Here is a 23,937-nt window from a genome sequence, read left to right on the forward strand (position 1 = left end):
TCCCTCCAGCCTGTTTAGCTGCCTGCCAGGAGCAGTGCCCACCTCACTGCAAGAAGGCAACTGACTTGAGTAAAGGCAGGTTGGTAATTCTGCGCCCCAAGCTGCAAAGGTGGGGTAAACAAACATCAGTCTGAACATCACTGAGGTGACAATGAACTGCCTCTGCCAACAGCTCCACTCAGTTTGAGAGATGCTTCCCACTCAATTTCCTCTGCCAGTTATTTAATAAAATGCTCAGCAGCTCTGCTAAGATGCCCCTACCGAGAGGTAAAAAGACAAAAAGGAGCATTATAGTTACCCTAGTGAAAGGGCAGTAGTTGACAGCACCTCCCAAGAGGCAGTCTCCTCTTCCAGCAGGAAGCTGCCAGTGCCCTTTGGAGCACTGCTCTGCAGTGGGAAGTACAGCACCAGTGAAGGATGTTGCCCTCTGCAGGCACCCAGCTGCCCCTTTGCAAGCCTTGCTCTGCCTCACGTCTAGAAAATGCCTTACATGTGCATTAGTATGGTCAGATAGTGGTTAGCAATGCGCCTTTGAAAACTAAACAAAATAGAATCAAATATAAATCTGTTCTGACAGTCACAATGTTGTCGAGGGTTTTGGACTCTAAACACAGAAGATACACTGACAATCTGGTGAGTTTGTTAGGAATGAGGCTCCAAAAACCTCCTTCAATGCCATTTCAGCAACCCTGCGCTGTAGATTATGGTTTATAAAAAAGGAAAAAAAGAAAGTCCAGCAGAGTTCACAGGTCATTCCCACGTGGAGAGCTTGCATTTGCTATAAATCCATTGGTGCTTCCAGTTTCTGTTGCTTTTGCAAGCTGACTGTCCCATAAGATCTAGCATCGGAGAGCCAAAACTCTTTAGTGCAAAAATACCTCCCATAAAGTCTTAAAAGTCTTTCCCTGGAAAAATTTGGCACCAAGTGAGTGGCTGGCTCCTGTTTGATCTGTGTCAGCCTGGGAAAGGCAGCACCCAGAATGCCATCTGCAAATACCTGGGCTTCCCTGGTGGAGCAGAGTCAGCTCCAGAGCAGTGGACAGGGTGCCTGACTGTGCTGGGCCCCTCTGCTCCTCCTCAAGAATTCACATATAGATATAGAGGGAAAGAAAAAGGCATTTTCTTAATGGACTCCAAAAAAAAAATGTTAACCAGGGTAGTGAAATGGTTTGCTCTTCTGGAGCAAATTCCAGTGGATATGCAGTGACACCCTGAGGCAGGAGCTCCCTCCTCCCTCACCAGAGGATTCCCACCAGGTCCTGTGCTGTGCATCCCCAGCATTCCCTCGTTGCACACCAGCCACAGGCACCCAGAGTTGCTTCTTCAGTGTCTGGCAGGCTGCTGGTCCCACTGCAGAGGTGAAGAAGATCTACCACCATCTTTCACCAAGTCCCTCTTGGAACAGAAGGGGGAAGGAGGGGGCAGAAGATTTTCAGCCCCTGTTCCTGCCAGGCTGCTCTGGTGAGCTGCCCATGGGCTGGGGCCCAGGTTCCTGCCCAGGTGCTGTCAGCTGCTGGCCAGCACACGTTTGCTCTCTTGTACAGGGTGAAGGCTTAAATAAAAAGGAGCTTCCACTCAGTGGCCAGGTACCAGGTTGGAAGGGTGGTCTGGGCTGGAGAAACAGAAGGAGCTGCACTAGATTTTGGGCAGAACAGCAGGATTGTTCTACAAGGACAGCACAGGGGCACAGCAGTTGGCACATTGTTTAGTCTGACTGCACGTGTGGGTTTTGTTTTTTGTTTTTGTTTCTGTTTTTTTTTGCTTTTTGCTTTTGCTTTTTCATTTTAATGCACACTGCCAGCATCTGGACGAGGTTGGTTGGTGGCGAGGTATTTGGCTCTCATGCTGGAGGTGTACTGGAGAAAGAAAAGACAAGACAAAAAAAAACAAAACAAACAGAAAGTTAAGTCAGAATGACTAATGTCACGATGGAACCACAGATTTCTACCACTTCTCAGCATAACATGGTGTGTGTTTACAGCAAGCATCTCAAGCAGCTGCTGACTCACTCTTTAAGAGGAAAGTTTCACAAGTCACTGCACAGTTCACTCTGAGTAACATTCTGCTGCAGGGGTGCTGGTGATTTATCCAAGCTCTCTAGAGAAGGAAATCCAACAGTCACTAAGTCAAAACATGACATATGTTGCTTGGGAGAAGAGAGGGAGATGGGAATGATGCAGATGTAAAAACCCACCCCACACTTTCATCCTCTCTTAGTGATGTTACTGCTTTCAACCATGCCAGAAAAGGAGGTTGAAAAGAAAATGGGTGCTCACTGCATCTTCACATTGCATTTTACAGCAATGAGGGCATCAGAAGACTGCACGTGCCACGGATGGGCAGCTTGAAAGAAAAGTGAGGAATAAATGATTTATGCCCAAGAAAGAACAGACCCTATCAGGCTGGGAACAGGCTGCCATCAAACAGGATGATATCAGCAAGTTACCAGGTGGGTGACAGCCCACTGAGGTTTGGGATCCAAGCTGTGCACTGTGCAGCAGCAGATGAGGCTCCAGCGTGGGGGTGAGAAGAGCAAGTCACAAAGATGAAGGTTAGTTTGATTTGGAGTTGGTGGTGCTGTTCTCATTCTCCTTTTTATTCTAAGCAAGGTAACCCAAAACAGCTCCCAGAAGCTTCTGAGGTAACCTGTGTCATTCAGCTCTGAATAATGAGCTGGAAAACACGTGAATAAAATCCAGCAGCAAGAACAGAACTTTGCCTCTTTATGCCAATGTGTTTGATACCTTCTGGGTTCTGCTGCCACAATATTAACAACCAAGCAATGAGGACAGACATTTCATTCCTCTTTTTATACCCTCTGGAGCCTGAATAATTCTATAATATCCACAGCTCACTTCCCAAGAGTGCTCTTCAGCATTCTGACTTTTCATCACCTCTTAAACCAAAGCACATAAAATAGCCAGTTAAGCTGGCAGAGACAACTGAAAGGCAGTTCCACACCAGGAGGTGTGATTTATCTTGCCCACTGGGAAAGAACATTATGAGGCATCTTTAGGCTCTCAAAAGCTCAGCTATCCATGGGGGTTTTCAGAGAATTAACAGTATTTTATCAGTTTTCCTTCAAAGACTGACCTGGCTTGAACCTCTGCACAATAGAAGAGAGAAACTGCTCCTCTGGCAGAGCTGATCCCAGCAGCACAAGATGAAGACACCTGTGGCTTACTTGCACACTCAGATTTTTGTGCCTTCCATAATTGGAAAACTTTTTCCAGAACATGGATCTTAATATAAAACTCTGGCCCAGAAATGGCATCTATATTTAGAAGACAAAGGGTACATCTGTTCTTTCTAAGATGTATTTTTTGTCAGTGAGAGGGCAAAAGATAGAAAATAGCAAGCTGAGCTACTTTAAGGGCAATAATCTATACAGTTTATTAAATGTGATTACTGTTTCAGAAATAAAGTTTAGGGTGTTATTAATACATAGGAGAATAACCCAACAGGCTCAGAGAGGTTTAGAAGTCAAAGAACTTTCTCATAGAGTAAGTAGGGCACATTTCAGGTAGTGCAATGCTGAAATTACCAGCCTAGCCTCATGATAAGAAGAGGGCCTTAGAAGGAAAAATCCATTTGAGTGCTCATTTTCCATTTGCATTCTCTGTAGTGACATGTGATAGGAGATGAGTATGAACAGAGAACTCTTCCCGGTGCTAAAGTTTGTAAGAAGTATTTAGAAAAAAAAATCTCCGATAATGGAAGGCTATTGTGCATCTTCCTGGACTAGTAGTTGGGTTCAGCACACAACATGCAATATAAACTTTCTTGAGAGCATTAAAATCAAGAGGACCACTTGATGAATTGCATTTCAAAGATGTACAAAGTACACCTATCATGGTGGGAGAAGTTGAAAAGAAATCCCTCCTTCCTCCAAAAAGAAAGACCCCACAGTTGTTTAAGTGTCACTAACACAAAGTAACCAGGAACACAAGATCTGGAGAGTCAAGCACAGAGTATTTTACATTCAAACCTACCTGCAAATCCACCACAAGGAACAAACCAAGACTCAGAGTAGTCAGAGTTAGGGCTGATGTTCTCTCCTTAACTGAGGATTTTTGCACCTTTGTACCTCTTCCCAGTTCAGTTACTCTTTGTGTTGTGTATTTTTAATGACACAGGAAGTGTGACAGAGCTGGCAGCAGAGAGCCAGCACTCCCCTGAGCACCTCTCACAGCACAGCTCTGTCAGAGTGCTCTGGCTCAGCCTCAGCATCACCCTCCAGGCACCACTGCCCTCTCCACATGCAGAGTCCTTCCTCAAGTCCTTCTCTGCATCCTCTGCTGAGAAGCAGAGGAAAGATGCTGTGGAACACACAGGTCCCAACAGCTGGACAGGCCAGCAGATGAAGATGTATCAGCAGACACTTGGCACTTTTGGATATGAAACCAAACTATATTATCCAGGGTTAAAGTAATTAGGTCTTTAGTTGTTTTTTAAAAAATCACTATGTCTTTAACTCCTTTAAAAAGTGATTCAAAAGACAGAAAGCAAATCACTATGTCTTTAACTCCTTTAAAAAGTGATTCTAAAGACAGAAAGCCTGAGCACAATTCAGACCAAGGAGGGCTTGGACTCCACAGCTGTCAGGTTCACAGTTGCATTTAGTTTCCTTTAAAGAGGAGCTTTCATAGAAGGTTAAAGAACATGCACAATTCAGTCATTCTTCCAGCGCACTCACTGGAAGTACCCATGTGCCTACACACCCTCATTTACCCTTTCCAAAACAGCACAGAGGACAAGTTGCACCCCATACCTCCACCTCACTGTCAGCTTCCCCAGGAAGGGCACCTGAAAGAGTTCTTGTTCCCATTCCTGCTGGTGCCTGTGCTTTCCAGCACAGCACCTCTCAGTCACTTACCAGCCAGCTCCAACAAACACAGCTGATTGCACACAGGGCTATTTTTGTATTTCTCCAAAGAAAATAAATGTCTCTGCTTCACATTCAGCCTTGTTGAGGATATAAATTTTCATAGGTGTGGTTTGCCAGCACATGCTATTTAGGCACTTAACACACATAGCCTGGGCACAAAGGAATCATTGGATGCAAAAAACCCTAATTTTAAGGAATAATCAGTTAGTTTTAGAGGCCATGAGTTCTACTGACTCCTGTGAAATCCATGAGTACTTCACAGCTAACTAAACTATGCTGAAAGATCACTTACCATATGAAACCATGACTGAGTACAAACCATTTACTATTTGTGGTTAAAAACCCACGTGAATTTCTCTTGAGCTACCCTGACTTTGATTTCCTGCCAGAGCTGTTCAGGTAATGCAATAAAGACCAAAGCTTCTGGATTCAAGTTCTGAAAGGTTGATCTCAAACAGCCAGAGCACAGTAAACACAGAGAGGGTTTGGTGTTATTATGTATGGGAGGTACAAGATGCAGGGAAACAGCTAATTCTAGCCAGTGGGTTCTGAATTCAAAGGGACTTAAGTCTTTCAAGTCAAAAGAACAGAGCTTCTGTTGGTTTTGTTTGTTTTTCAAGCCCTGGAAAGAATGCAGTGCCTTTTCCATAGCCCTTCAGCCAGCCACATGAAGCTCGGGTGGGACCATAGATAAACAGGAGACAGTGCAGACTGGGATCAGGTCATGCTCCAGCCCAGGGATTTCAAGTCTAGAATGAAGGCCCTAGAATTTCCCCACCCTCACCAATATTTTATTTCATGGAACAGATCCATCTAACATTGCTACAATACCACCTACAGGAACAGCAAAGCAGAAAACCCCACCACAAGCTGAGGCCCAGGAGCAGTCTTAGCAAGACTTAAGACTGGAGAAAGCTGTGAGCCTTTCAAGGGTGCTGGACCATGCTTCAGACAAGGTTGTTTGCATTCATGCACCATGGCAGAGGCATCAAGACACCCCATCCAGCCCCTCCCCAGGCAGGCAGGCAGAGAGCAAGGAGCAGCAGGGATGCAGACCAAGCACCAAGAGAATAGAAAGGAATCCAGTGCAAGGCTGAGAGAAGTGCCAAGAAGAAGAAGAAGAAGAAGAAGCAGAGAAGAAGGAACAGCAGCAGCTTTATGGACATGTATTTCTGGGAAGAGAATGCAAGATATGACAGCCAAAAGCAAAGGGCTCCCTGCTCCCACTGGAACCAGCACCTTCCTGGCACTGTGTAGTTCCCTTGAAGGAGCACTGTCCTTCACACCACCTGAGCTGTCTGGTAGTCCTAACCATACCCTGTATTTAAGCAAGCTAATAACCCCCCCAAAATGCAGAGCACCTCCTCTTTCCTTGTCATGAGGGAGCAAACATTGGCTGTCTTGGAGAGCACCAGCAACTGCAGCCCATGGGGAATGCAGACAGTGAAATGGCACTAGGAGGGCCCTGCTCACAGAGTCTGTGGGACATGGATGGCATGATTTGGACACACACAGAACAAACAAAACAGTAAAAGGTTTTGAAACAGAATGAAACAGATCTTAGTGATTATATCTGGACCCTTAAGGAAGGTTTTCTTAAAAAATTTGCTCCTTTCTGACCTTAAATGTAAGGATAAAAGGAAAAGCTGCCCACAGATCTGACAGGCAATTGAGTAACTCTTCAGGACAGTTTAAAATTAAAAATCCTACAAATGAGCTACAAGCTTGTGGCAGGTTGGTATTGATGGTTTTGGGTGTTGTGGCTACTAAGGACAAGCAGAACAGCAGCAGGGCTCAAGGAGAGCCAAAAGCTGAATTAAGACAACCATTCCTGACTGAAGTGCTGCTAGATTAGTTCTCTTTACTCCTAGAGAATGGCTTCTTGTGATGGGAGAACTTCTGTGTTGCTTTTGAAGTACAAGGTTACTCCTACATTTGAGTAGCACTCAGCACTTGGTGTTCAAGCTGTTCTGAGGTGTGGAATCCAAGCTGAAGCTGCTGTGAGGTGGCTTTTGTGAGGCATGGGCACCTGCAACCCTCACAAGGTGCACCAGAAGCCTCCAGAGAAGGTCGATACTGTTCCTCGAGTCTGCACCAGAGCCAAAATCGGATTTTCACTTTCACCCTTGGCAGGAGGGGATGGGGTGGGAGGTGCAGAGGGAAGGAATGTGAAGAAATAAAAGGCACTGGCCTGGGATAAAGAGTGCAGGGATGAGGGGAGTGGTTGGGAGTGGAGAGGGGGTTGAGCAGGGGGACCTTGGGTGCAGTACCTGTTCCATCTGCGGGCGCTGTTACCAGTATGTCCGAGCACTGTCCGAGGGCTTAAGCTGCCAGCTCATATGGCTGCTACTGTCCATGGCAGCCAAATACAACTGTGATGACGCAAGAAAGAGAGAGAAAAAGAGAGTGCAGCCTCAACGTGCATGAAAAACACAGTGCAAGCAAGTGAAACCCTGGTGTGTGCCAGCGACAAGGTGGGCTCTAGCACCCTAAGGGGATATCCCTGTGGCAAGAAGGAGAAATCAGAAGGAATGAGAGAAGGAAAAACACAAACAAACGAACAAAAAGCCAGGAAAAGTAACGGACAAACAATGCAGCAGGATCATCACATCTTAGTTGTCACCATCTGTTCACAGAAAGCTAAATGGAATAGGTCAGCTCTGTCTGCCCACTGGACATAACCTACTTGGATGGTTATCTCCCTCTCCTCCCTCCCAAAAAGAGGCAGGGATGTGTGCATTGGTATTCCCTTTTTGTCTCTCTCCTCCCACAGACAACTTGCTATGAAAAGTTACCATTCCTTCTGCCTCAGTACGGTCTCAGCCACCTGCTACGGAGAGCTGCAAATACAAAAATCCCAGAAAAGCCTTTCCCTGTTGCCTGCCAGTATGAGAATAGAAAGCATTTTTCTTCTCTCCACTGCCTGTCTACTACATCCCTCCAGGAAACACATTTACCCCATAGCCTGGTTCCTCCTCTCATCTGGGGAGAAGCTCCTTTTCTATGGGTGCAGTGCTGCTCCCTCATCCTCCCCAGCTCCTGCTCTTCCCCACAGCCCACACTGATGGCTGCCAACTCAAGTTATTCTGAAGAAAAAAACCCCTTTATCTACTCCCAAACCCCAAGACTCAGATTCCCACTCAGGGCATTGAAACAAACAGCTACTGAAGAACCAGGGAATGCCTTGCCTCACTCCAGCCCCGTGGAAGGGGATTTGCTTTCTCTGAAGCAGAAGAGCTGTAGGGCAAGGGGAAGCAGGACATGGAAGGAACATGTGCCCTGGCAGGAGCAGAGGGACAGTGCCCTTCTGGCAGTGCAGCACGTCAGGGACTGCACTGAGAGCGGAAAACGCGACCAGAGCTCGCGATCGGAGCACAGGGCAGGAAACCTCTTTGGGAAGGGTGGAAGAGGTCTGGCCAAGGACAGAGACAAGGATCAACTCTGCACATTTCCACTTCCTCTACAGCAAGATGAACTGGTCCTCTCGAAGTGAAACCATGAATGGGATGCCCTCATTTCCACCACAATTCCTACTCCTTCATCCGCCAACCTCCTCTTCCTCCTCTTCCCATCAGTTTGAACCAGGCACCACAGAGTGTGTTTTCTTTACCTACACCTGAAGACTGGTTGGTCATTAGGCATTTTACTACTCATCCTCTGTAATCACACCACCAAGTTAGTGAGCACTGGGATGGCATGTTCTCCAGGTTCTGCTGTAAATCAGGTTTACAGGATCCAGTGAGGGAGGGCAAGATTCATTTAGCTCTTACCCGGCCATGAAGACAAGCCCATGTTTTATCCAGCATACAGAAATGGCTATCAGGCCACTCCAAATACCAAAACCTTCCATGAAAGTTTCTTTTTTTCCTCCATAGGAAATTAAATACAAAAATAGATTTCAAAGAAAGTAAAACAGTTGTGAAAGAAAGATTTTAAAAAAAAAATCTCAACAAAAAAATAATACAGGTTTCATCCTACCATCTCTTTAGGGCAGATTAAGGAGAGAGGTTCAGCAATAACTCTGAATTTACAGTTTGAACAAGTTTCTTTTTAAACTTGAGGAACCAATGGCACAGATAGCAAGTACACTGCATGCAAGTGAATCATCCTGCTGAAGTCACCCGTCAAGATACTCATGCACTTCAGTGGTGGCAGGACTGGGCCCATAAAATTACCAGCATTAATTGACTGAGTTTTATTTAGTCTTTTCTTGTGCAATGTCCAAAGCAGCATAGCAGGGATTTATTCTCCATGGCAGGTGAGACACAGCTTGTCTATTCAAGCTGCTGCCATTATGGGCCAGATCCTGTGTTTGGCTGCACAATCAGCTCCCTTGGGAGTACACAGGAGTGGCAAATGTGTATTCCCCAAAGCTGCTGAAGCAGAGAAGAGCAGTAAAGAGAGACTTACTGAGGGAGGTGGGGACTCCCGGCCAATGAGCGGGGTATTCTCGCAACGGGGGTTCTGGAAATTTGCATTCTGGCTCCTAGGAAAGGAAGACACACATGGTAACGGGGCACTTGCCATGCTTCTCTGGGGAGGGTCTCTGGTGGGGACACAGGGCAGGGCATCCTCACCCCCAGAACTACTGTGTCAGGTCAGTCTCCTTCAAAGCTTTTCTTACAGGCCAGATGGATCCCCTTTTTCAGATAAGGGCATAAAGCTATCATAATTTTCCTCAGATTGAGCACTATTTTTACATTCTTACTCAGAAGGGCCCACAATGAATCACATCAAGTGATTTAAAAATAGGGGCTTGTGAAAATCTGCCTCCCTGCAGCATCAGAACTGCCAAGTGGCAGAAATGGAGATAAAATGAGGACAACGTCTAAGGGGATAAACAAAATGATGTGGCAGCCCAAAAAAAGATGGGCCCTGATGGTAGTCCAAATGTAACCAGGGTTAGGCACTTCTGGAGAAAGCTCTGAAGATCCCACCTGGACTAGGTAGCTCCAAACTGCAACAGATGTCAGAGGTGACTGCAAATACTGCAGAAAGAGAGAGCCCACACGTTTTTTCTTGGCTCTCAGTCTTTTGGGAGGCTTCTGGCAAGACTGCTCTGTATGAAGAATTAAGTCTTCTGGTGATCAGAATCACTGTGTAATAAGAAGCCCAGACAACACCTTCCTACTTCTTTCCTTTAGACATTTTCCTGAGTCCTGGAGCACAAAGCTGTTCCCATTTTGGAGCATGCTGTCTAACCAAACTCCTCCTAGTGCAGCACTATTCCCTTCTCCCATTAGATGCCAATCAGAAAACAAAATCCTTCAAAGATGCCAATCAGAAAACAAAATCCTTCACTGCTTTTTACCTCTAGGTCAGAAGTGCAGCACTGGAGCCAACAGGGATGAGGAGGGAGCCCTGTGGAGAGGCTTCCCTGGCATACTCACATGTACTCCGTGACGGGAGCATTGCTGACTGTGTGTGCTGCTGCAGGGATGCTGGTCTCACTGCCATAACTACTGCCACAGCTGTACAGGCTGGGCATGTGCACTCTGTACAGATTATCGTGTGTCTGCCTGCTCCCTTGAGCAGTTGATTCTTCTTCCCCATCATCATCTGAGCCTCTGCAAGAAGGAGAAAAAGTTCCTCCTAGAACCCTACAGTGACCCCACGTGTGGGGTTTGCAGGAAACCATGGCAATCCTAGGAGCCTCCCAGTCATCTTCCACATCCTCCACGCTGGTGCCCGTTTGGGATGGCTCAGGGTGGCAGCGTGAAGCACAGCCCACAGCACAGTGACTCAGCCCTCCCACTGATCCCATCTGGAGGTGCACACTGCGTGATCCCCTCCAGCCTCCCTGCAGGCTCCTCAGCACGGCTCTGCAGCTGCCCAGCTGTACAGCCAGAGGATGGGTACACATCCCATAATGTACAGTGCTAAAAAACCCCACAGACAACAAAGAGGAGAGGCAGTGGGGAATGTAGTGTCATGCACCCCACAGAAACATCCTTCAAAACTGCAATCTGTGTCCTTCCATTTCCTGTAGACAGGTCCAAAGAGCTCTAAAAGATAAACCCCTGTAGACTTCTCTGAAGTCCCATTCTGGTGGCAAAGGGTCTGCTTCAGCTTCTAGCAAAATCACAGAAGTCTTTACAGAGATTAAGTTGCAAAATTTGTGTCTAAAGGCTTTATCTTCTCAAAAATGCCAGGATGTAAATCAATGAAGAGCAGAACTGTTTGCCAGCTGGTTCCCTCTGCACGGGTTCTGCACAGCATGGCCATCACCAGAACCTCCCAAACATCATCTGCAGCTTCTGCACCACACGGTGGCACTGAAGATCGAGGGATTGCAGCCTGCACAGTCCCTCACAGGCAATAAACCACGACATCCTCCACTTCCCAGAGGGAGCCTGGGGCACCAATGGTGCTCCATGAAATGCAGAGGGAGCCCTTCAGCTCGCAGCAGCAGCCTGAGCCTGCTGGGGCTGGCAGGGCAGGGGCCCACAGGGGAGGCAGCACAGGAGATGCCACCAAACCTTTCTCCTTCCAACAGCCTGCTCTTTGTGGTAAGGTCTCTGCAGCTGTGAAAAAGGTGAGGACCCAGCCATAGTCTCAGGGGCTGTTCTGACACCTCCTAAAGCCACTTCTCTGGCTGGGCCAGCTCTGGCTTCCTGCTGTTGTTCAGGGCCTTCTATTTTACCACAAAAATCAGGACTACAGAAGAGTTTGCTGCAGCCTCTTGCTGTTCTGCAAGAGTAGAAGACTCAGTGCCATTTAACAGCTGCCTGTGGTGCAACAGCCAGTCAGTGAAGCAAAGGTTTGCTAAAGACTTGGTGATTAATCTGGTTATCATCATTAATACCAGCTCCAATTTGCAATGCCTCACCTGCCCATGTTGTTGACAAAGAAACAGTTCCTGGTTTCTGTTATCTATGCAAGTCAGTCACCTCAGCGTGAGCAAAGCTACAAAGGCAAGTGTAAACTGCTTCTTATTCCAATTCTCTTCCCCACAGTAGAACAAATGCCTCAAGACAATGTGAGAGAGTAAGAATTTTACAGAGAGAGCAATAGTTCAAGCATTACCTCTATGTTACAGCTATAATCGTTCATCTGACTTGACTCACAGCCCTGCAGTATACTCAATGCTATGCACACAGAGTATTCCAGTGCAAAAAGGTTCAGATGTCAGTATCAACCACAGCCAGAGCAAAACACAACCTTTCTTTTTCTGTTAGACCTCTGCTTATAAAGCCTCATCCCTCTCACCCCTGGGATCATGTGGGAATGAGCTCCATATGCTCATGGGCCCAAATCCAGCAGCCAGGCTTCACTGGGAAAGAGCTCTACAGTGCTACAGGATCTCAACCCTCTCTGTACCTCTTCTGCTGCCAAGTGTGTGGGACGCTGCAGACAATGGAGCTGAACATGAGGGCTGTGACAAAGGAGAAGAGAACCAGGTAGATGAGGCCTTCCACTCCATCATAGCAGAATCCTGTCAGAGCCTGGATGTAATCCTGCAGAGGGAAAGGAGCAGAGTTTCCTGATCACTGCCGAGTTATCATTGAGCTCTTACTCAAAAGCCCTTCTCCAGATTACACTCTCTGAAACAACTTAGAGACATCACACTCCCTTTTCTAGAGCATATTTCTATTTTAATTTCAGGGACTCAAGTGTTTTTCATAAATGATCCAACCCTTGCTTCCTCTCACAAAGACCAGCTTGGATTTAGACATAGAAATATTTTCAACCGCCCACAGTAAGACTTTAAGAGGAGGAGAAATAAACAGCCAAGGCAAACTTATCCACCCAACTGAAGATAGAATATTTTTCATTAAGCCTTTCAACTCCCTCACAGTGTCCTATGCCCAAGAACAGAACCATGAACTGTCTGTGTCTCTGCCTTTAGAGGGGCAGTGAGGACAACAGCAAGGCTGTGCTACACTGCTCTGAAGCACTGCACTCCATGGCAAAGGCAAAAAGTTATTTGGTATACTCAAAAAACCTGAAAGCCTCTATGGCTGCAGCTTGTAGATGTGTGAAGGCATGTTATCTACCTTCCTGTGTTGAACTTTAAACTCAAAGCTAGCTTGATCCAAGTTCTCATTCCCCTTTCTGCTATTATCAGTAAGTAAAAAGTTGTAAACTTCTTCCAGAGGTTTGGAACTCCAAACCAACACAGGCTCTACACTCCCTTTGCTCTTCCTTAGCTCAAGCCCAGCTACCCAAACTCACCAAATGCAGACTCCTACAGTCTACCAAAGCTGTCAGCTGCTGCAAGTTGATCTCTGTGGAGTTCAAAACCTCCTGGATCCGAGTAAGATACTCCTGTAATCAACACACCAGTGATTAGTGCAAGGGAATGCTTAGCAGGAGCTGGTCCTGGGCTCTGTACAAAGCTGAGGGAAGCCCCAAAGGCCGAGGAGAGCAAACCTGAGGAGTTACCTTGGAGGTGGGGTGCTCTTTGCTCGCTGACCTCATCAGCTCCAACACATCGTCCTGCATTTCTACCAAAGCCTTGTGACTTCCTGACAGCTTCTGCTCAACACAAAACATGCAATGTTTCAGCAGCTCAGGCCACACGGACCAACAGATCTCCTGGGAAAAGACTGAAATCCTATTTCCCAAATACTGAAGCATCATCTGTACGAATGATACTGGTTAAAGATGTCCCAGCTGACATGAGTGCAGCTGCAACAGGGTTAAGTTTGACCTTTAGCAAACTGGAAGAAGTACAGACAGAGAGAAGAGGAGAAGGGAAGAGCCAAAAGGAAAAAAAAATCCAAAAAACACAAATCCACAAACAAAGAACAAAATACATATACAAAAAATGTACACACAGCTGGGGCTGGCTCTAGGACAGAAGGGAAGGAGAGAGAAAAGACACAAAGCACTCAATTTCTCACCACAGAACACAGCTGGATTTTTTCACTAAATCAGATGGATGAAAAACACATAATATTAACAGTGGAAATTGTTTGTTTTAGGGTGCAGCCTTCACATCCCTTTAAAGCACCATGAGAATTTCACATGCAATAGCATGTCAGGGAGTACACAGAGCAACCAGAAATGCAACAGATGGCAGAGGTGCATCAAACCACAGCTCCAAGTGTTCTTACCCCACCCTTTAAAACAGAGGAAGACAAGATTTTTTAAAAATCCTAAATATAAACGGGGAAGCAGCTGGTGTCTGCCAAATGGTGGGTGGTGTGGGCTCGTTCTGGCCTCTGATGCACAGAGCAAAGTTTGGAATGGGCCCAGGTGCTCTTCTTCTGCCCCCACACAAAAGAATAATGACTCACATTTATACTTTAGGATAAATCAAAGGTTTGTAAGAGGCATCTGTGGAAAGCACTCCTTCACCCACAGAAGCAACTGATATTTGGGAGTGGAGTTAGCACTGTTTAACCCAAAAGAACCTTCAAGAAGAGAATCAAAGCAGGAATTACAGTTTCCCAACCTGGCATTAATTGTGGTGCTGTTTCTCCACATTGCTGCTTTTTAGACAAGTGCCTGGTAAACAGAGGTAGCACCAACAAAGCCATGGCTCTCACCACATTCCACACAGGCCCTTCTAAGGGGTGTCCTGACCTGAAGCTGTGCAGGTGGTGACGATGAAGTTGGAAAAACCTCCTCCCTAAATCACAGTGCCACCTCCTGCACAGCTGGGAAGCAGCTGCCAAAGCTTTACCAGCAGCCAGAGCACTCTCTAAAGCAAACACCCTGTACCTGGCTGCATGCTGACACCAGAGCACTTCCCCTGCACCCTGCAGGATGAGGAGAGGCAGGGCTGGAAGGAGTTGGGGTGCTCACACTCACCTGCTGGAAGGGGTTGGGGTACCCAGCACTACAGGACATGTAATAGCGGAGAGTCTCTGGAAGACACAAGAGGAGAAAGTCAGGCCAGAAACATCACCCCAGCTCCACTCAAAGTGAGATGGAACACAGAGAAAGTTTTGTTCAGAAGCTGGCACTGTCCATCACATATACCTAAGACAAGACATCAGTCTAGGGCAAGTTCAACTACAGTACATTGAGACATACTCATAAACTCCAGATAAGATTGTTACTGTGCTCTGCTAACAACATCATTTGTTTCCAGGCTTGAAGACACAGCTGTGTTCCTCTTCATTCAAACCAGCCTGGTGCCCTCATGAGCCCTCTACAACATTACATCAGCTGCCAGCACACACAAATTGCAAATGCCAGGCTTTCCCCTGCCATCCTCAATAATGTTATCAAGGAAGGGAGCTCTGAAAGACTTGATCATCAAAAAACCTTTAGATTATTCCTCAAACATTTACAGTTCCTCTTCAGATGAACATGAGCATGCTAGCTCAGCAAAATCAAGGGTGATGTTGGCATGGTAAAGACTACAAAAGCCCTAAAACACACAAACCCTCTGCATTCTCCCCTCCACCAGCACCTTTTCCTCTGTTCTTTTTAATCTTCTGTCTGTGCCTTTCAGTAATGCATATTCCAGGCTGCACAGCCATTCTGATGATTCCCAACTCAGAAATCAGTAAAAGGCACAACCAGGAGCAAGCAGAGCTGTGAAGGAAGCAGATCTGCCTGCATCCTGCCTCTGCCATGCTTGCCATCAATATTTCATGCACCTTTGGGCAAGGCAGCCTGCTGGAGAGGAGTGCTCCAGCACAGCCTGTCAGCCCCTGTGTGCTGGCAATGCAAGCTGACAGCTGTTATTTATAATTCATCAGCCTGCTCTGGGGCAGCTCTGCCAGCTGCTCCATCCCCCTCCCACTGACTCTTTCTCTGGGACAGCTCACACCTCCCCAGCCAAGCCTCTAAACAGCAATTAGCAAATTGTGGGCAGGCAGGAGGGCAGCAGGAGCTGCTTTGTGCCTCACTTTGGGCACACCACAGGAGTGAGTGTCCAAGGAAAGAAAGGGCTGCTCCTGCCTGGCTCATAAATCACACACAATGGCTGTGTGAAAAAGGATTAAAACACACCTGCACTGAGAGAACAGCAACAGCCACCCACAGCATCACACATGGTGACCCAAAGGAGCTGTGATCTTGTCACCTCTTTATTTTAAACCAACAAACCACTAAAAAGTTTCTCCTAAGCTCCCACAGTGGTATCAAGTTTACATTGCCTTTTTAAGTGCAATAAATTGCATGACATACTGCTAATGCAGAGCTCTAGAAATGTTTCTTGAGGGCCTTCTGGATCGTCCCTGGTGGGCAGATTAGAGATGAGAGCTCCTGATATCATAGTTTGCAGCTTGTAAGCTCAGGATAAAGATTGCTGGTTACAAGTGAAGCAAAAAGCAGTACAGTGAAATAAATGCTTGCCTTGCTTCACCCTGGAAGGCAGGATCAGCCAGGATTCACTGTGGTAGCACTGGCTTTGCTGCTGACAAGTGTGACACTCCACATAAAACGTGCTTCCCAAAATGGCTCAGCCAGCAGGAGCAGCTTTGCCCTGCACTGAACCCAGGCTGTGCTGCTTCAAATCTATGGCTACAACAGGCAGAGAAGATGATTTCAAGTGATCCTGTACTGCAAAGCCTGGAAATTAAGAGGACCATGTCCCCTGCCCCAATGCCACCAGGAAAAGAGGAAGAAGCAAGAAGCACCTTCACCTGTTTTAAACCTGGTGGAGGCTATCCTTTACATCACCAAATCTCCTATTTCTGACCAGAAAGCAGCTACACTAATCCATCCTTTGCACTTTGCTAACAGCTCCAGGCAATTTCTTTCTAGAATTATCTTTCTGGTGCATTTTCCTCTCAAGGAAAATTCCTAAAGGTTGATCTGAGTTTTGAAGCTGGCCTTTAGGCAATCTAGTTCATAGCAGAAGGGTTAGGCAGGGTCACATCTGCAGCTGCCCATGCCTGCTGTAGCTAGCAGCAATCCTCCTGACTCACCCCTGGTGCACAGGCAGTGTGGGAGCAGAAGGCAAGGAAGGGAAACTACCTAAAATGCTTTTTATTTGCAGAATCTGTTTTTCCTAGAAAGGAAAGAAGAGCTTCCTACTAAAGACAGCTTCAGCTGCTAGAACAACTTACTGCTTCTGCAACCATGGAGACCTACTACTCACTTCAAAGCCCAGCCAAAATGCAAAAATGGCATTATGCACCTGCCAAAAGGCAGGAGAGCAATGAGAAAAAAAGATCCTAGCTCCAAAAAAACCCAAAAATCCTCCCACCTGAAACAGCTTTTCCCAGCTCTTCTTCATCTCCAATTGAACATTCTCTTAGCACTGTTTATTTTAGCCATGCATCCAGATGAGGCTGTCTCTGAGGGTTCAATCATCAGAGACAGCACCTGTGGTGTCAAAGCAAGGCAGCTCTTTTGGCTGGAGCTCCTTGCCCAGGTAAGGTTCTCCACCAGGAGTTTTGTTTCCCCAAGGCACCAGTCTGACAGCAAAGGGAGGTGTCTGCATAATATTGAATTTCTCTGATGCATCCTATTCTCATATTGGTAAAAGCAAAGAGCTTGCAACTCTCCCATTTACCCTCCACTCAAAGCTTTCTGCTAATCAGGAGTCCAACAACAGCAGGCAGGAAAAGAGCTTCTCAATGCCAACATCAGCTCAGCAGGACTCTCTAGAGCCCTGCTTTGGGCAAACTCTGTCCTGCAGTGAAAGATCCCAATTATCTGGGCTCAGGTAATGGCTGTGCAGAGCCCACTGCCCCAGCTGAGGCTTTGTCCTGATCTCTTCTAGAGAAACAGAGGTGCTGATGGTGTCAGTCCTTTGATCCAGCTCTGCACTTGTGCGATTGCACCAGTGGAGGTCAGCCGGGAGGGTGGGCACAGCAAGGACCCTTCCTGCTCTCATCTGAGCAGCTCAGCCTCAGCATCCAGCCTGGAGCACAGCTAAAAGGCTCCACCATCCATCCCCTGAGGTTCACAGCTCCCTCACATTAAGGGAGTGCCTGTTCACCAAGCAGATTTCTAAGAAGAGAATTTGGAGAAAGCTTTTCCTGTTGTTTAGACAGATTGAGCCTTTTTATTTAATTTTATGCAACAAGTCATCTGATAATAACATAATATCAGTGAAAAAGAATGGGACTAGAAGATGGCCTCCTGCTTTGAAAATGAACATCTTGGCTGCACCAAGTCTTTTTACTAGCAGCAGGAGTTGATTATACAGGCACTGTTCAGTTCCATTGGCTTTATCTCAGTTAATGAATATAAGGTGAGTTAGGCACATACATCAGCCTCTTCTGCAAAATTATTTAAGTATTTGCTTCTCCCAAAACCCTGCATTAAAGTTTTTTGCCTCCCTTTTCTCCCCCCATCATTTTTTTAATGCAGTACATTTTATCTGCAAAACAAGAACATCTCTTCTCTAGCTAAAAACATGACAGTAATAATGCACTTAATCAGATTATTCTCAGCTCCATTAATTCCACTTAGATTTGAAAAACAGTAATTAATACATAAACAAGAATATTAACATACTGGTTGCTCAGTATTCAACTGAGTTATTTTTCTGTGAAAATTACAACCACCACCAGCAAATATTGATGACTCAGTCCCAGTCTGAACTTCAGAGCATGGAGAGCCTTAGAATACATTGTATGTAACAACAGCAACTAAAAGTAGTGATTAAAGAGAAAAATTGACCCAGCACAACCAAACTTCAGTCCACATTGTTTATGCTCTTGGGCTTGAGATTTGGATCATTTGTCCTTGGTCCCCAGCTAGAGCAGGAATTGTTTTGTCTCCCTGCTCTGTACAGAGAGCTCACCATCCCTCATATGAAGCCCAGACCCACACACTAAAGCAGCACAGAATGTGAAAAACAGAAAAGCTGAAACCTGAGGCATCACTGGCAGACTCAGCCCCCATGGAGGGGCCACCCTTCCAACCCAGGCCTGTGGCAGCACCTGCTCCTCCCCATTTCCCTCAGAGCCATTCACTGTTATTTAAGGAGCTTTAACAACTGTTCCTCGGTGCTGCTGCAGGAGCAGAGCCTGTGTTCCCTGGGGGAGCCAACTGTCCCTGCTGGGGAATGCAGGAGCAGGGATGGAATGGATGCAGGCCAGCCCTGCACTGCCTGTGAGCCTCCCAATGAGCATTGATCCTGATCAATGGAAACCCACAGGAGCCCAGCACACAAGCACAGCTGAAATGGAGAAGTAGCACAAAGGGGCCTTTCTGTGGTTCCCCAGGGTCAATCTGATTGTTACCAAACTCCAGAGCTAATCTGGGTTACCAAATTATCACAGCTCACAGCTGGCAGGAGCATCACACATTTCCCCTTGGCCCCACTGACCCACTTGCCTCTTGAAGAGCCAGGAAAGCAGCCTAGCACCTGAAGCCACATCCTTGTCCCCTTCACAGCCAAAGAGGATTTTCATCTCATGCTAAACACTCATTCTCTTCCCCCACTACATTTCTTTGTTGCCAAGAGAGCTGCCTGGCTCTATCCTTCTCACAAAATCAATAAATAAGGCACTCCAAAAATAAGTTGTAGTGTTGTAAGATCAACCTGTACATATTCTTTTATACTACATTCTGCCTCCAGACATTTATGTTTTTCACTGTTTCCAATCCCTGCATCCTCAGCCATAGCTCCATACCTAATTTCCTACCAGCTGCACATTGAGAGACAGCATTTGGCTAAGCACAGATCTTCTGCACACACAGCAGAAATTCTCTGGTTTCACCAAATAAGGACCAGAAAAAAACAAGTCACTCCTTTTACAAATCACTGTCTTTTCCTATTTGTGTCTTACCATACACAGAATTACATAAAGGAGCTACTGGAGAAGACAGGGGAAAAAAAGTTAACTTTGTAAACTAAGCAGCCAACTCAGTCCTAAAAATACTTTTTCTTTTCAGCCCTTATTGTATCTCTGTTGGCAGGCACCCAATCACCTTTTTGTTAAGCCATGGTTCTGAATGCCATCTTTGCCCCACTGAGGTTCAAATTGGAGGCACCTCTCACCTCAGCAACCACTTCAGTCTAAATTAGGAGCAACAAGCCCCCAATACATCAAATACAAGCAGGCACATGCTTCAAGTGGAACAGGATACACATAGAAGTCAAAATACTGCATTTATAATGGAAAGGGAAATTCAAACTTCTTTGTGGCTGTTTCCATTCACTTGCCCTTCAAAGAGGCTACTATTTACAGGCACCATTAAGAGAAAAAAATTATATACAGATTGTTGATAACAGATATAAAAATAGGAATGGCTAGATTCAGGAATACAGACCTGAGAGCAAGTTTTAAAAATGATAACTCAAACTTCACACTGCTACTGCCACTTAGAGAGGAGAATAAGCCTCAAGAGTGCTACATTTAAAGCAAAATAATTCCACTAATCTGGGGACTTCTGTTATTCCATTTTATCAGTTATTTCCACCTGAAGGTGAAGGCAGGAGAAAGGTTCTGACAGTGGTTCTGATGCATACATGGACACTTCTGACCAGAATGCTGTTTTTCCAGAGCTCCACAAATTTAGTTTCCCACTGTATGACAGCTGCTCTGTTTCAAACACAGCCTAAAATTCTCAGTCACTGCCATGGTCCTGTGTGACAGCTGGAGCTGCAGAACCCTGTGCCAGAGCCATCCCAGCACTCACCAGCACTGAGCACTGCATTCTCTTCAACCACTTTGGAGACATAAGCATCAGGGTTGATACAGAAGTCACTGGAGCCCTGGAGAGATGGAAGACAAAAGGAATATCAAACACATCAGCATCAAAGAGCAGTTGGGCCAGGTTAACATCAGGGAATTTTCTGTTCTAGGGGGTTTTCAGGTGCTGAGGTCTCTCATCCCCAGCAGCACTGCTCTACACAACCCCAGCAGTGCTGGACTCTCACACCATGGAGAAGGAGCAGCTCTGCACTTCTCCCAGATGGAAATGGCTAGGGCAGCTACTTAGATCAGGAGATGCTTTAAAAACAGGCACAGCACAACATTAATCTGGTGTCTGCTAAACCTGCAGCAAAGGGTGACTGGGATTTGGATGTCAGCCACTCACCACAGCAACAGCCAGCTCCAGGCCCAGGGATCCCCAGCTGACAATCAGGGCAAACACCCCAAGCAAGCACACCCTGTGGGAGACAGACAGATGGCAGATGTAGCAGCTCTGATTTCAGGCAGCTCCTTTCACAAGATGTATTATTTGGAGTCCAAAGAAATTACCAAACCCAAGAAATGATCACCCACTGACTGTATGTTCACATAAACAATCCTATTTTAGATGTCATGGACAGCAGCACCCAGAGCAGTTCATATCCAGCTGTTGGTTACTGCATTACCTGCCCTAGAGCTGCAGGGGAAGGGAGAAATAGGGAAAGAAAGTATTGTCCTGCTTCTAGCAGGGAAACCAAAGGCACAAAGCCTCAGAGGGGGCTGTAGGGGAGTCAGATTGGCAGGAGGCTCACTACAGTCCCATCATTTCACTGTTCCCATTCTAGACTTCATTTTCCAGGTCCGAGGACACCCAAAGAAAAACATGCTAAATAGAGAAAACCCCACAAAACCTTACTGATGCAAAACTGGAGAAATCTCTCCTGTGCATGCAATAAATGAGGTTGTTTGGTGTAAGCACCACATGGCTACAGATGGAGGGAGGGAACACAGCCCCTGTTAGGAGACCTTGGCTCTGAGCTGGTGCACCTGAACAGTTCCAGGAGAGAAAGTCACCTGCAGGCAAACAGCTTGGAGCTGCAGTTCAGGTGCCCCCCACTGCCATGTGAGTCCATCTCTGCAGATTTGAAGCTCTGTTCTGACAGCTGGACCTCATTACTGACAGAAATCCTGGGATGTGTCTGCTGCCAAGCAGCCACAAGGCACAGGGATGGCAGAGCAGTGCTCTCAGTGACATTCAGGAGCACACACTCATGGAAAAGGCTTTTGCACTTCCCAACCAGCACATTAGCTCTTCACCCTTGCTGTCAGCATGAATGGTAGAGATATTTAGGCTATAATGCTCCTCAACTCCCTCAGGTACAGGGCTGCAGACTAATAAGCAGTTTCATTTTATCTCTTTCTATCTTCAAAGTAAAGAGACACTGGCTTGCTCTCTTAGGGATGCTTTTTCCCTCAAGCTTTGAAACATAAGTAGATCCCTTCCCACCCACACCCTGAAAAATACAAAAACCTGTTCATAACCAAGACATTCTTTATTCAAACCTAGTACAACCATCTCTGTGAGGAAGGGACATCTTTTTTCTGCTACATTTGTCTGACTGAATACTAGAGCTTTAAAAAAGTAAACCTATGAGCCTCCATTAAAAAAATAAATAAACAAACTATCCCTCAGTTTGCTAACTTATTTTAATTCCAAATAATCCCTGTTCTGTGAATGGATCTATGCCTCATCTTGCAGAAGTAAGGGAGTTTCACCAGACTGACATCTGTGCTGCACTCTGAAATGAGACACTAAAGACTTTGTTATGCCTTTTCCAAATGGATGCAGCCATGGATCAGCAAGGTTCTGTGGGTTTATGACATAAGGACAACACAGCTTGGTGCCTCCAGCTGAGCATGTTAATCAATAAGACACATTTGTTGTTTTCCTTTAAATGAAGATGACTGGGTCAGTAACTGATTGCTTGGCTAAAAGATCTAAAACTGGCATTTCACCATCTTGCCTGGCTGTGATACACTTGTTTCTTTATGCCATGTGCTCCCTTTAGGGAATGCCTTAATATGAACTTCTGGCTAACAGGGAATGAGATTCTAATTTAAGCCCTGGGTCTGCCATCTGTGCATCCACTTGGACTTTTGTCTGTGTAACCTGCCAGGTATGAAATCATCTGGTAAATAATAAATCTGGATCCACATTCCAATTATTAATGGCACCACCACGAACCAGGAGAAACCCCTGGCCATCTCAGTAATCAAACCATTACTGTGTTTATGATACCAGGCTCTTTGCCAAATGTGCCAAGCTACAAGAAAAGGAGAGGAAGAGTTTTTTCCTGTAATGGGGCATTTTCAGTGCTTTTGAGCAACAGGCATGCATTAACATTGCAGTGCCATGGCAACAAGACTCCTTCTCATCACTGTGCAAACCATGGCTTGTTCTCAGTTTAATGTTTCCTCAGGTGTGACAGCCCCAGGTAACAAGAGCAGATAGAGACACAGAAGGCACTGCTGCAGGTTGTGTAGGCACATGCAATGCTTATCATCAATTAACAAATGCCTTCCCAACTGCAGAGAATTAAGGGGGGATTTTCAAAGCCTGTCATTTTAAGCAAGGATGTTCAGATTATTATCTCCCAGCAAATGGAGGCTTCCAAGGCCATCAGTGGAAAGCAGACAGCCTGGATGAGCTCCTCACCTGTGATTTTAAAGCTCAAGAACCTTCCTGTGAACGTTTCTTGTGTGAAACTCTATTTCCACACAGCTACACTCTACAATGTGTCTCTACTCAGAGGAACTGTAAGATGTTCAGTTTCAGAAGTCCTTGATATCAGCTGACAACAGGTAGAGGTTCCCACTAGCAGGCACTGGCTTTCAGCTGACTTTCCTTGTGCCCAGTCCCCAGATCAAGACTTACCCCATAAGAATGGCCCTGGAGTTTCTAATGAGCCCAAAGAGCACCAGCAAACATATCAGGACATTGAACAGGAGCAGGCCCAGGTATCCCAGCCACCTGCAGCAAACAAAAACACGGTCTGCAAAGGAAAACTGGGGTGTAAAAAGCACAGATCAAGAAGCTGTTGTGACTTCTGGGGAAAACAGTCCTTCTCTTCCCCAAAACGACCTCCAAAGATTAATCTTCAGAGAGGTCAGGGTATTTGTGGGATTGGAAGTTGAGGCAGGTAAAAGAATTTACACAACATGCTCAGCACAAACAGTTGTTGAGAAATGACACTGCTAGTGTTTTCTAGTGTGATGTCATATGCACTGGTCATCAGAGGAAGAAAAGGCATTGCAGCTTCTTGAACTTCCTAGATATTTGTCAGGAAATGTTTCAATTATTTATTCCACATGTTTGGATAGAGATTTTCTTTTGTGGGATACAACTGATGCAATATCTTATTTAATATGTTTAATAAAAAGGAACGTTAGGCTGTGGAATTAACTTACAGAACTAGTGCCATTTTCTACTCTATTTAATGCATTCCTTATGCATTTATTAGGACAGAGAAGAAGCTATACCTGGGGCTA

General features: G+C 46.0%; 1 protein-coding gene across 2 annotated transcripts in view; it reads right to left on the reverse strand.

Moving 5' to 3' along the window:
• Positions 1-1,727: 1,727 nt before the first annotated feature.
• TTYH3 (tweety family member 3) overlaps positions 1,728-23,937 on the reverse strand; it is a 69,377-nt gene continuing 47,167 nt past the window's right edge. The window contains exons 5-14 of one of the 2 annotated variants that reach the window (XM_054270609.1): positions 23,324-23,419; positions 20,795-20,867; positions 20,393-20,468; positions 14,648-14,703; positions 13,274-13,366; positions 13,064-13,156; positions 12,209-12,345; positions 10,279-10,455; positions 9,299-9,374; positions 1,728-1,856 (exon numbers count right to left, since the gene is read on the reverse strand). In XM_054270609.1, coding sequence (XP_054126584.1) covers positions 1,785-1,856; positions 9,299-9,374; positions 10,279-10,455; positions 12,209-12,345; positions 13,064-13,156; positions 13,274-13,366; positions 14,648-14,703; positions 20,393-20,468; positions 20,795-20,867; positions 23,324-23,419 — 949 coding nt within the window. In that variant the 3' untranslated portion in view covers positions 1,728-1,784. The remainder of the gene's footprint in view (positions 1,857-9,298; positions 9,375-10,278; positions 10,456-12,208; positions 12,346-13,063; positions 13,157-13,273; positions 13,367-14,647; positions 14,704-20,392; positions 20,469-20,794; positions 20,868-23,323; positions 23,420-23,937) is intronic. The other variant, XM_054270610.1, reaches the window with a different exon arrangement.

The sequence above is a fragment of the Melozone crissalis genome, unplaced genomic scaffold (genome assembly GCF_028551555.1).
Source record: "Melozone crissalis strain CALT ecotype California unplaced genomic scaffold, PUWL_Pcris_2 ptg000012l_1, whole genome shotgun sequence".
Classification (NCBI taxonomy): domain Eukaryota; kingdom Metazoa; phylum Chordata; class Aves; order Passeriformes; family Passerellidae; genus Melozone; species Melozone crissalis.